Below are 12,199 nucleotides of genomic sequence, written 5' to 3'. Positions count from 1 at the left end.
ACCACCTCTAAAATAAATCCCTGCATCTTAGCTGTTTTCCAGCCTCTCCATCTTCTCCAGCAAGCATAGCATTAGTTCAGTTCATTTAAGTAGTACATCGCTTCCAGATTTGGATTTCCATGGTTTTTTGCTTGTTTGTTTTAAACATTTTTTTTTTAACTCCTTTCCCCCTAGAGCTACCAAAAAAAAAAATTTACAAAATAAAGCGCAACCCCAAACAGACTAGAACATTTCTAAGTGAAGGGCTCTTCTCCCTTCACCAGTCTTTGAATGTTTCATTACTTTTAAAGCTGGAGTACAAAAATAGAGTCTCTCTCATTTTTTTCGTCTTTTTTTTTTCTTTTTTTTTTTTGTAAAAACCAAACACCCTCCCCAAAGTACCAACAACTAGAGCAGGTAATTTATTTTTATCCTCCCCCCTCCCTTTTTTTTTTTGTTTTGTTTTAATACCCATATGGGAAAGTCTCTACATATAGTCCACCAAGCTCAGAGGAGCATCCTCCAGGAGATGCAGGCAGAGGGGGCAGGGGCAGGCACATCAAGGGCCTGCTCTGGAGCTGGAGTTTCTAGTCCTTTTACTTCTCCGGTTGAAGGGGTAGTTGAGGAACTCAAAGCGTCTGTGGGGCTCGGTGGTCTGGTGGCCCTTGGGAAGCCTCTTCATGAAATGCACCTCCCGCTGGTGCTGCCGGGTCTTGGAGCCCTTGCGCGGGCGGCCCTTGCGGGTGAAGGCCATGTACCAGCCCTCGTACTTGGCGTTCTGCAGCGCCGTGTAGTTGTTCTCCAGCACGATCTCCGTGAAGACGCAGTCCTTGCCTTTGCCGTTGCTCTGAGAAGGGGACAGGAGCAGAGATTTAAGTGACAGGCAGTTGCTCAGAGGGCTGCTTCTCACTGTGGCAGCAGGGTTGCAGAGCTTGTGGGCAACCAAAGGCTCACTTCTCCCACAAGTCAGAATTGCCCAAAATGTGTTTTTCCTTAACAAGCCACAGTGAAGAGGCACAAAAACTGCTCACTGCTGCTTATGTACCAGTGCAGCTGGTCCCAGCCTTAACTTCCACCACATCCACAAGGGAACTTCTGCCTCCATCTGTGCCTGGATGTAACCATAAACAAACTCTCCATCCCAATTCACCCACCCATCCTGTCCCCCTGGGCTCTTTAATACAGGAGGGGCATCGAGGAACATTGAGTGGCAGGAGAAGCGACATGAGGTCAGTGGTGATGGTGCCTACAGATGAAGGTGGTGGGGGAAGCATGGGGTAGCCAGGAACTGAGCTCCCCCATTATGGAGAGCAGCAGGACTAGAGAAGAACCCATATGGGGCAGCCCCCAGGAAGCAGCTGCCATGGAAAATCCTTGCAGGTAATCACTGTTCTGGAGGGATTTTGTACATCCAGCCCTGCCACGGCGGGAAGGGGCATCAAGGCACAGAAGCTGCATGACAAACCAGCGGCTGGAGGTGGGGTCTGGCCTTGGGGCAAGCCCCATGGAGCATCTTAACATTCCTGGCACTTGTACCATGTAATCGTGGAGAATAGACCAGCAATCCGCCTATTTGTTCGGAGAGATAGAAGGAATGCGCCCCACACGGCACCCGCCCACCTCTCCTGCTCCCGCTCAGGCTGCGGGATGGTTTGTTCCCCTGCTGCTCTCATGGCAGCCCCCGCTCCGTGTCCCAGCAGTGCCCTGCCTTGCCCGTACCCTTGCACCCTACCTTGCCAATCAGCTTCCCCTTCTTGTTCATGCAGATGTAGAAACCCGTGGCTGCCCCCTTGATACGCACACGGCTCCCAAAGGTGTCTGTCTCCACGATGAGCTTGGCTGGGGAGAGCAGCAGGGGGAGAGAGGGAGGGAGGTCAGAGGGGCTGTGGGATAGGGCTGGCACAGGTGTGGAGGCATCAGCAATGCACCCGGATGCTGGGCACTGCAGGCACATGATCTCTGGCAGCTGGACCAGAGAGAGCCCTAAAATCAGCACATGAGGTTAAGATACAGCTTGTCCCCACCCCGTAACTTGCCCCTATGTCCCTGCATGACATTGGACATGTCCTTTTGCCATCTTAAGCTGTGCTGGATGGGGAATAGCTCTGTTTTACCCAGCTCCACAGGGCTCAGTGGTTCAGGTGCCACAGAGGAGTCCCAGATGGAGGCAGGGCAGCCAGCAGGGCACATGCTGGTTGGCAGAGAACAAGGCAGCTGCCCTGAAAACTGAGGCAAGTCTGGGTGTGCCTGTGGGCAGGAACCAGACACCTTCTGGAAATGCACAGTGTGCTGCCAGCTGTCCCCAGCCCAGGGGACACTGCTCCATGTCCCTCTGCCAGGCCAGGGCTGCAGGAGGAGCAGTGACTTTGCAGCTGGCAGGGGAGGCGTGAAGGGTACAGCCACCCTTTTAATGCCTTTCACCTTTGCACAAGTCGAGAGGGCGTATTGATTTGGTCTCAGTTTTTTAATGGAGGCATCGATCGACTTCCGAAGGAGCTATGCAAATCGCTGGGTCGATGGGCCGCCTATAAATAGACCTGTCACCTTCCCTCCCTGCCTTCACCCTGGGAACCCAAGGCCCAAAGCTCATCCATCCCCAGGGAAGGGGGAGGATGGGGACAGGACATCCTTCTTCCTGGTTCTGCAGCTGCTGTTCCCAGAGCAAGCACCGATGGGGATGGTGGCTACCTGTTTGTACCTCAAAAGGTCTGTGCTATGCCAAGCACCAAAGAATTCCCCACAGTGCTGAAAAGCCAGCTGTGACTGCCCCATCAGCTCTTGTTCAGCATCAGCCCACAGTACTACAAGTGCTACCCAACAAGGCAATTAGAGGACAGGCCACAAAAGTTCCGCTCTTATTATGGATTTAAGTCCGTTGGTGCCTTATTTATCCTCTCAGGTCCCTGCACAGGGGCTGCTCAGTTTCTCAGGACTGCGGTTCACTGCAACTTGCACATCTCTTTCTCAGGATGCTCAGCCTCCAGTGAGCCCCAGTGAGGGCAGTGGTGTGGCTCTGGAGTGGGAGGCTCTGCAGGAGGATGTTTTGAATGGCAGAAGGAGGCTGTAGGTGCACACATAAGCTAAAGTGAGCTTAAATCGTACTCTGGGCTAGGGGAAAATGGCCTTTCTCTCTCTGCAGTGCCTCAACCCCACATCCCTCTTATGATGGATGCTGCTGAGGTCAATGGCATCAAGGATGGGGACAGCAAGCAGGCAGTGCTGGCAGCTGCTGAGTTGACCAATGGAAAGGTCATCCCCAAATTTGCTGGGGCCAAGTGATTTGGTGCTGTTAGGCAGGCCAAGCTTGATGTGCATGCAGGCACCCCCTCCTGTCAGTATCACCCTGCAGCATCTCCTGTCCCCAAGCTACCATGCATTCACATCCCCCTATTCCTAGGCAGGCACAGATTGAACCCAGAGACAAGAAATTTGGGAAGAGCGAACTCCAGGCTGTGCTGATCAATGCCCAGAGAGCCTGACAAGCACCTCACATCCCCAAAAACCACCCACGGGAGCGATGGCACTCTGCAAACAAAGCACTGAGACAGTGACCCCCTATTTATCTATATTGGGGAAAGGGGTGGAATTGATCTTGGAGGCAGTAAAAGGTTTGAGGAGAATTGATTTTTCTCTCTGAGAGATAGAAAGAGCAGGGAGGGAGGGAGAGAGGGAGGGATGAAGAGGGAAAGAGGGAGGGAGTGGGGAGGCCTTGGCCCCAGTGAGCACAAAACCCTGCTTTAAAGATGCACATTGCTTCTCTTTTGGACTTTTCTCTCTTTTTTTTTTCCCCCCCAAAGGGCAGCTGTGATTTACAGCCACCAGACGGGTTTGCTGCCCTGCACAAGCCCAGCCCATGTGTCTCTTCAGCCCCCTTATCCACAGAGGATGAAGACAACCTGGCCCCAGGGACTTGCACCCCTAGACCCTTCCAGGCAACTCGTGAACCCTGCAAACTCCAGCCCCAGCCAACAGAAAACCCTGGGCACAGAACAACAACCAGCAAGTGGGCAGAGAGCTGTGCCGGTGTCTCCAGCCACTCGTGGGGTCGAGCCAAGCTGCAGCTGGCAGGGATTTTCTTGGTGGCAGACACAGCCTGGGAGGGACAAGCTGGGCTGCACCGGCCGCCCGCCTTCCCTTAGAATTAAAAAAAGTCAATCAAATATTGACAATTAAGACAAATAACTGAAAACGCTGGACTCGATGTTAAGTCGGCTGTAAAAATGTCAGCGTGGGGAAAGGGGTCATCTGCAAAAATAAATCAACCCCTTTTACACGCCCACCCCCAAAAATGAGACTGAAAAAAAAGAAAAAAAGCAGAAAGAAGGGCTTGGGGAGGGGGAATCTTTGCTGCAAAAGTGGATTTCTAAATAACATTTGGGGGGAGTCTTTTTTTTCTTCCCTCCCTCTTTTGGGGAGGGGGGGAGGCTTAACATTTTCAACTCTATTCTTTCATTTAAGTGACAGATTTATCCCAGTAAAATTATGTTTCATGCTCAAACTTTGAAGGGAAAGTGGCTACGTAAATACTGAAAAAATGCAGCGAGACACACTTGATCCCCCAACTGGACTGCGAAGAGGAGAAAGTATTCAGGAAATGTTAAAAAAGGTGAAAGTAAGAAGCGTTTTAATAGTTCTTCCAGACATGGGGGCCTCCCTAGAGATTCATACAGAACAATCCTGAACCTCTATTTTAACATTTACAGACTTGCAACTCTTTTAAAACTTTACATCTGAAAAACTGCTTGTTCTCTTTCTGGTTTAGATCAGTCTTCATTTTCCTCCTTAGCTCTTCAAATGCTTAACCTTTTTTTATTACATTTTAATAGAGTTTTTCAAGCCACCACCAGTCCCTTCCTTCTGGCCGTATTTAAACCTGGTTGTTATTTAAATATGCACTAACTGTTTTGCAAAATCCAGGCGTTAGAGGTCTAAAACAAGATGGGATTTTTTTTTTATTTTTTTTTTCTCTTCGGAAATTAGCTACTGCCCTTTCAAGCTAGAGCTGCTCCAGGACGGGGATAATTCATTTACAAGATTAATTCTGGATATATGGAACATCACATGGAACCTGCACTGTGCTTTTACTGATAATGTCCAGAGCAAAATGAAGAAAAAAATCCCCAAAAACCAGAAAGGTAAAGAAAAAAATTGTTTCTACTGATCTACCCAAGCAAGAAAGGGAAATTGCAGCTAATACCAAAGAAAAACAGTTGTGATACCTATGTACAACACACAGGAACACAGGCACTTCCCTGCCCTGGGCACAGGATCAGGCCTCCTGCAGCCGGTCCCGTGGCTCGCTGGCCCCACTGAGCCCTGTGCCACATTTGACCATCCCAACATGTCAGGAGCTCACACAATCAAAGTATTTGGGCTTTGAGAGTCCCCAGCAGAGGGACTGGTCCCCTTGCCCTGGAGAGGGTGGAGGTTTTGGGGAGGGGGTGCCAGGGTGATGCAGAGGAGCCGTGGCAGAGCGCAAGCTCTCACACTTACGGAGTCCCTGCTTTGTCTCTGGAGACACCGCAGCATCTCTGCCTGCAGCTGACTGCCTCGCTGACCCTCTGCTCAGGATTTGTTTTGGAAAGGAAGGGATGGGACAGGAAAATGCCGCTTTAAACAGTCCTAGTTCAGGGAAGGCTCCCAAAGCAGTCATTCCCCCTTTCTCCTCCCTGCCTCTTATTTTTCAAATTTTCTTTCCATTTCAGTTCCAAAAGGAGGTCGAGGGATTCCCATCCCTGCAAAGAGCCAGGATGAAATTCTGATGATGCTCAGGATGCCGCAGCCCCAAACCCTCTGAGTCAGGTGCAAACCAAGAATTAAAAGGAAAGAAGCAGAGCCTATCCTTCAAGAGCTGGTCCCTTCCCTTGGCACAGGGAACCTGCCCTCACCTTGAATCACACAGCTGCTGATTGCTGACCCCTATGTTCTCCTTTTACAAGCCCCCACAAGCCGAACGATTTTAACGATTTCTGGCTGACAAACAGGACGGAAATCATCAATCGCCACGCTGGGCTGCGAACACCTCCCCAGCTCCCCCCTTGCCTGCCCACATCATGTGTCCTTACCGTGCACATCCCCATCCTCTGCCATCGCATTGATTTTCTTGTTGTCCAAGATCTGCACATGTTTCCCGCTGGTCCTGCTGTACAGCTGGTAGGTACGGACAAGCCGTCGGCTGAGCTGATCTGTCACCAGGCTCTGCTCCCTCACATGCTGTGTAAAATTAGGTGGGGACTGAACAGTTACCTTTAGGAAATTAAAAAATATACAACACACCATTATAATCTCTACTCCTCAGCGGGGCAAGTGGGCTGAACCGAGATCGCCGGCCTCCAGCTGGGCTTTACGGGAGGCCAGGAGCCAGGACCGCGGCGGTGCCTCCTGTGCCATCAGAGTCTTCCAGGAGAAGGATCATTAAGCTCAGGGACACAGTGACCAGAGCCCTGTACAGAGCTGTGCCCTCTCCAGACATGTGCTAAGCAGTGGTGCGGATAGCTCAGGAGTACAACAGGGCTTGGTGACCCTGGAGGCCCCTCCAGGATTCAGTGGGTCCTGACTGGGACTGGTGTACCTTGAGATGAGCATCAAGGCTGGGAACTGGAGGGGATCAAGGTGAGACATGCAGGATGGCACTATGTTGCCCTCTCAAGGGGCTGAAGCTTTCATCCCTCACCTCTCTGAACTCTGCAGGAGCATACTACTGCTCCAGCTGCCCCGGGCACACACCCAACAGCTGCCTGTCCTCTGGGTCTCAGGCTCTTTATTTGCTCCCAAGTACCCCACTTACTGAAGAGCTGTGTTGAAGCTCTTCAAACACAAAGTCCACAGAGATGGTAGAACTATGAGGCATAAGACTCACAAGAGAACCATACCCCAGTGCAGGTATTTAGTGGTATAACCACCCAAGGAAACCAACACGCTCCCTGTGCAAACACAGCCCTCATCCCCAGTCAGCTGTTTGGTGCCAGCACAGGGTCGTCCCAGCCCCAGAACACCAAGCCCTTTAGTCCCCGAGATGCAGCTGAGCCCATCCTCTCCAGACCCGACACTCTTGCTCCTGGGCTTTAAATGATTTTCATGAGCGGCCAAACCTGCTCCCCCCTCAGCCCCGGCTCGCGAGCTGGCACAGAATTCTTTTTCCCCCCTCGTCTCAAATCCCTCTTTTAAGTCTGGAAAGTTTCGCTGCTCCCTGACATTTATAAAGATGTATTCTGAGCAAATGTTAGGAGATCGCTCCTTTCAACATCAGAAGGCTGGGGCTACCCCCCACCACCCCCACGTCAAATGGGAAGATTTCCTCCTGTCTTAAACAACAACAGAAAACCACAATAAAAGCAAAAGCCGCTGGTCTCCCAAAGCCAGCTTTATAGAGATATCTCCCCTTGACAATGTCATCTCTCTCCCTCTGCTTCTGCCTGTGCATGTGTGTTTCCTATAGACGGGTTTTGGATAATGCAGCAGGATTCTCTCCCCAGCTCTGATGAGGGTACCATGTGGAGGAGAGGTCATTAGCCATGCTGCTATTTGGTCTCCATCTCATACTCCAAAATATTACAGCTATGTTTTTATACAACTGCACAATCCCAGTGCTCCGTTCCCTTCACTTTTCAGCTGGAAACTCCATTTCCCACCCCCCTCCAAGCTTCCAGGAAAATAACAATAATTTTAAAAAGTAGCTTAAAGAGCATTTTAAACAAAACTTCTGCACCTGTGATCTCAGGGGGGAGTGGGGGCTTCACCCCGGTTTGGAGGCGCACCGCTCCCAGCGACACATTCCTGCTGGTATGCGGGTGTTGCACAAGCTCTGCCCGGGATGTTTAATCTATTCATGTCACTTCTGTCTCTGCCGATACAAACCAGCGATGCTAAAGTCTGACACTTTAAAGCTAAATCAAAACCTGTGCTTTTTACGAAGGCTTTGCAGGGTTTCTTTTCCTCTTTTTAATTGTGCTTTACTTTTTTGGATGAAACAACATAGGAGGGAAAAATAAAACGGAGCAGAGGGACAGGGGTATCCACGGTGTAAGTAGATGTCGGGGGAACGGGAATTAAAGCTGCTTTAAGATAACCCTGAGTATTTCCTTGAAATCCCGGTACTCCCTGCCTCGCAGCAGGAGTCCCCCGCACCTTATTTTGCGTCCCGGGAAAGGTGGGGTCCCCCTCGGCTCAGTTTTTTACAACCTGGCAACTTTTGTCTCCTGGGTTTTAAACTGCTCCTCTTCCCCGTCTCCCTCCCTGCCGACCCGCTCGGCGGCGGCCGGGCACCCCCGACCCCCGCGGGGCGAACAAAGCCGGGCAGCCCGGCGGGCACTTACCTGGGCTTGCAGGCAGAGGACGAACAAGTGCATTAACCTGGGAGAGGGAAAAGCGGGAGAGAGGTGTGAGCCGGGGAGGCTGCGGGCGCGGGGCGGGAGGGCTGGGGCTGCCGGTACTCACACGTAGCTGAAGAGCGAAGAGCAGGGGTCCATCGCGGCACCGATGCGGGGCCGGGGGGCCAGGGGCCCGGCGGCGGCGGGGAGCGCCCGGGGGCGCGGCGCTGTCTCAGCTCCTCGGTTCCTCTCGCCCTACCGGCACGTCCTCGCCCCAGAGAAAGGAGGGCACAAGCGGCTACAGAGGGGAAAGGCCCGGCGGCCCCACCGCCCGCCCAGCCCCCGGGGCGCTCGGCCGGCTGCCCCTGCCGCGGGGAGCCCCCAGCCCCGCTCCGTGGCCCCGCTGCCTCCGGGAGGCGAAGCCGACCCGCAACCCCGACGGCAGGGGCGGGCGCGGCCGGGGGCGGCAGCCGCGGCGGGGGAAGCGCGGCCGGACCCCCGCTCCCCTCCCGGCCCCGGCGGTACCTGCCGAAGAGGAGCGAGCGGTGGGCCAGGTGTCGGGGGGCTTGGGGCTGCCACTAAGGGCCAGACTCTGCAGCCAGTCGCCGGCGGGACTCCCTCCCCACCCTGTGCCTCAGTTTCCCCATCCGTAAAACGGGGTTTAAGGGCTCGGAGGGTGGGTCGGGGACGCGGATCCCCCCGCTGGGGGTTCGCCGCTCCGCGGACGCGTTGTGGATTGGGAGCGGGCGGGCGAGCCCTCCCGGGACGTGCCAGACATTAAAAGGATTACCGGAGGAGGGGGGATGGAGTGGGCCGGAGTTTCGAGAAGGAGTGAGGCTGAGCAAATTCCGCAGCCGGGGTAGGGAGCGGGACACCCCGCTTTCTCCGCGAGCATCCCCGCCGGGCGCTTACCTTGTGGAGCGGGCGGGCGCCCTCAGGGCCGGCGCTGCGGGGCCATGGGGCCGGGCGGCGGCGGCGGGACGGGGCTCAGCCCCGCAGCCCGGGCAGGGCCGCCGAGGGCTGCATTGTTCCGGCGAGCCCCGGCCCCGCCACCTGTTGCGCACCGGGGCGGGGGCTGCGGCGGGGCTGCGGCGGGCGGCCCCCGGGGCCGGTACCTGGCCGGGGCCGGGGCCGGCGCCGCCTTGCTCGGCGCTGAGTGACAGCTGCTAATTTGCCGGCCGTGCCCCGCTGCCGGTCCCCGCGCTCCCCGCGCCCTCCTTTATCTTATCAGAGCCCATAATTACAATTGCTATTTTGCTTCCTCGAATCAGCAATCAGCGCTATCTGCCGCCGCTGGAGAGGCAGCTCCTGTCAGCCGCCCCTGAGTGACAGCGCGGCGGCTGCCCCGCCGCACAAGCACACCCACACCCACACACACGCGTGCATGGCCAGCCCGCACACACACACAGCCCCGCACACGCCTGTGCAGCCCTCCTGCACACGCACATCCATGCACGCAACCCTCACACGCACAGGCTGCACTTTAACACACGCAGCTGGCACACGTATGCAGCCTTTGCCATGAGGTCCCCTTCTTCTCACTTGCACCCCTCACACACTCTGCACACCCCAGCACAGTTATTCACACTGTGCTTTGCTTACTTCTACCTGCAAAATACGACTCTGCCTCACACACAATCACACTAGCTGCAGCCACAGGAGAGCTCTCTCACATACACACTGACACCCCACTTGAGCACTTTCCCCCTTATTCAGGCACCCAACAGCCCCAGACACAAGTGCACCAACACCTCTCCCCACCACACAATGTGTCACCCCAAAATTCTGCCTACTGACACTTCTGGGGATGGATCTCCCAGGCCTCTCACCTGATCTTGCTCAGCATCCTCACTGCTGAGGGGTGCTGCAGGAAGGCAGGGGAGCCTGGGCACTGCCCCATCACTGTGCTGACCCCACAGGGCCCAAGGAGAAAACAGTCCCTGCATCAGTATTAATAAACCCAGTACAGGTTACCCCAAAATTCAGCTCCTTGTTCATTTTCCTTACCTTTTTTCTTGGTACAAAAAGCTGTTTCTGAGGGAGGTTCCTATGTGTAGGATGAAGTCTAGGGCCAAGCCTGCATATAGCTGGAAGCATTTAGGAGGACCACAGGAACAGGCAGGACAGGCAGTGAAGGTGCTCGGCAGAAGCAGGAGCTGGTTTCCAAGGGCACAAACACTCTCACGCTCAGCTCATCAGTACAGCACATGGTCAGGAAAAAAACCCTCCAGGTTGAGCTGTGTGAACAGCTGATGTACCATAGCACAGGTGAGGCGGTTCATCCTATTCACTTCTGCATTGCCTAAGGAAAACCAGGCAAAACCAGGGCAGGAAACACTAGACACTCCTGATACTCTAAATTCAGACAATTCTTAGTTTCTTATATCTAAAAAATTCAAGGAATTTAGTCTATTTCCCAGATGCTGCTCTCCTTCACCGGTGGCCACCTCCACTTTATCCCTGGTGGGCACAGGATCAGGCAGGCACATGTTACCATGCACACCACAGTCTACTCAATAGCACCATTTCCAGAACAGCACAGACTGCCTTAAATTGGGAGATTTATGGTGTCCTGTACAGGGTCAGAGGCAGCTGCAAGCTGACAGTCCCGTGTGCCCCCTGCCCTCAGCAAACAGGCTCAAGTGCCAGTCATGGCTGTAAAATCAAGCCGCTGTGGGATCACCCAGGGGTGGCCACACTTTGCCTGACAGTGGATGACAGACGACGCTCCTGTCAGCCATCCTCAGGCCTACAGCTGGAGCCTCCGCAGCCCCCATGCTTACCCCACCTTTGGGAAGGGAAAAGAAATGAGCAGGTTGGTGGCAGCAGCCAGGGACAGGCAGCACCACAGCTGCTGGGCTCACCCCACCTCTGCTGCTGCCTTGGATCATGGCCACAGTCTGCTCCTCGCAGGGAAGATGGGTGCTTGCACAGAGGCATTTGCCTTTTTCCCTTGATGCTTCTCAGCCCACCAGTGTTTGTATCAAGAGTGACACCCCCACCCCCTTTTGTTTTTAAGTAAAACCACTTTTTGGCTAGACTCTCTCCTGTGCCAGGCAGCACAAGAGAAACCTGCCTGCCTGTCAGCTCCTTCACAGGCCATCTGAGATAAGCCCCCCCTGGTCCACAGGGTGAGGGTCCCCTCCATCCCCAGGCACTGAGGCTAAATGGCTTGTCTGGCTCTCCTGGGGAGAAGAGAAACTCCAGACCTGTGCTTCTGAGACCAGCTGGGCCTCAGGCCAAGCTGCTATGGAGATGGTAGAAGAAAGCCCCTCGTGGCAGAAAGCCTTGGGGACCTGCTGTGCCCTCAGTGCTCCAAGCAGCAGTTGCTGTTGGAAGTTGGAAGCAGTTGCTTCCAGTTGGTCCCTGGAAGAGGCTTACCAGCATGGTCCCATCACACCTTGTCCTGCTGCCCCACTGCTCCATTGCCCTGGTCTGCAGAGCAGGGAACATGTTTGGACTGGTCAGGTACAGAAGTGTTTTCCTTCAGAGAAAGCTCATGTGTTTTATGTTCATCAGGGATGTTAAATGCTGCAGATTGAGCATTAGCAGCAGAGATGTGAGCTGAAGCCCTCCCATCCCCTTTCCCACAAAGCTGAGGGTACCAAGGTGCAGCCACAGGGCTACGACACCAGGAAGCAGAAGCCAAGAGAGGAATCAGGACATGGAGGTCCCAGCCTGGCTGGGGTCCAGGCTGGCTCTCAAACTTTGCCCACCTCCTTCACCTCACACAGAGAATCCAGGCAGCTGAGATGCTTGGAGGCAGCTCCTGGAGCAGCCTAGACTGACATAAGACAGGAAAGAAGATCAGGAGAGGATTTGAGATGGAAGGGGCAGCAGGTGAGGGACTGTGAAACTCTGGGAGGGGTCTCCAGCAGAGACTGGAGAGAGCACAGCAGGTGCTGGAGGAA

At 54.3% G+C, this 12,199-nt stretch overlaps 1 protein-coding gene across 2 annotated transcripts; it reads right to left on the bottom strand.

Moving 5' to 3' along the window:
* Positions 1-353: 353 nt before the first annotated feature.
* On the bottom strand, positions 354-8,559 carry FGF8 (fibroblast growth factor 8). Of its 2 annotated transcripts, none has more exons than XM_015632517.3 (5): positions 8,416-8,559; positions 8,295-8,331; positions 6,045-6,225; positions 1,712-1,818; positions 354-826 (listed from the first exon to the last, which is right to left on the bottom strand). In XM_015632517.3, the coding sequence occupies exons 1-5, from the start codon at positions 8,445-8,447 to the stop codon at positions 539-541; spliced, it is 645 nt and encodes a 214-aa protein (XP_015488003.1). In that variant the 5' UTR covers positions 8,448-8,559; the 3' UTR covers positions 354-538. The 2 variants fall into 2 exon arrangements, with proteins under 2 accessions (XP_015488003.1, XP_018862695.1); XM_019007150.2 differs by having other exon boundaries at positions 6,045-6,192; positions 8,416-8,558.
* Positions 8,560-12,199: the final 3,640 nt, after the last annotated feature.

Source organism: Parus major, chromosome 6, assembly GCF_001522545.3.
Source record: "Parus major isolate Abel chromosome 6, Parus_major1.1, whole genome shotgun sequence".
Taxonomy (NCBI): Eukaryota; Metazoa; Chordata; class Aves; order Passeriformes; family Paridae; genus Parus; species Parus major.
The sequence above is the reverse complement of the archived record's forward strand: the minus strand, read 5'-3'. Positions and strand labels throughout refer to the sequence as shown.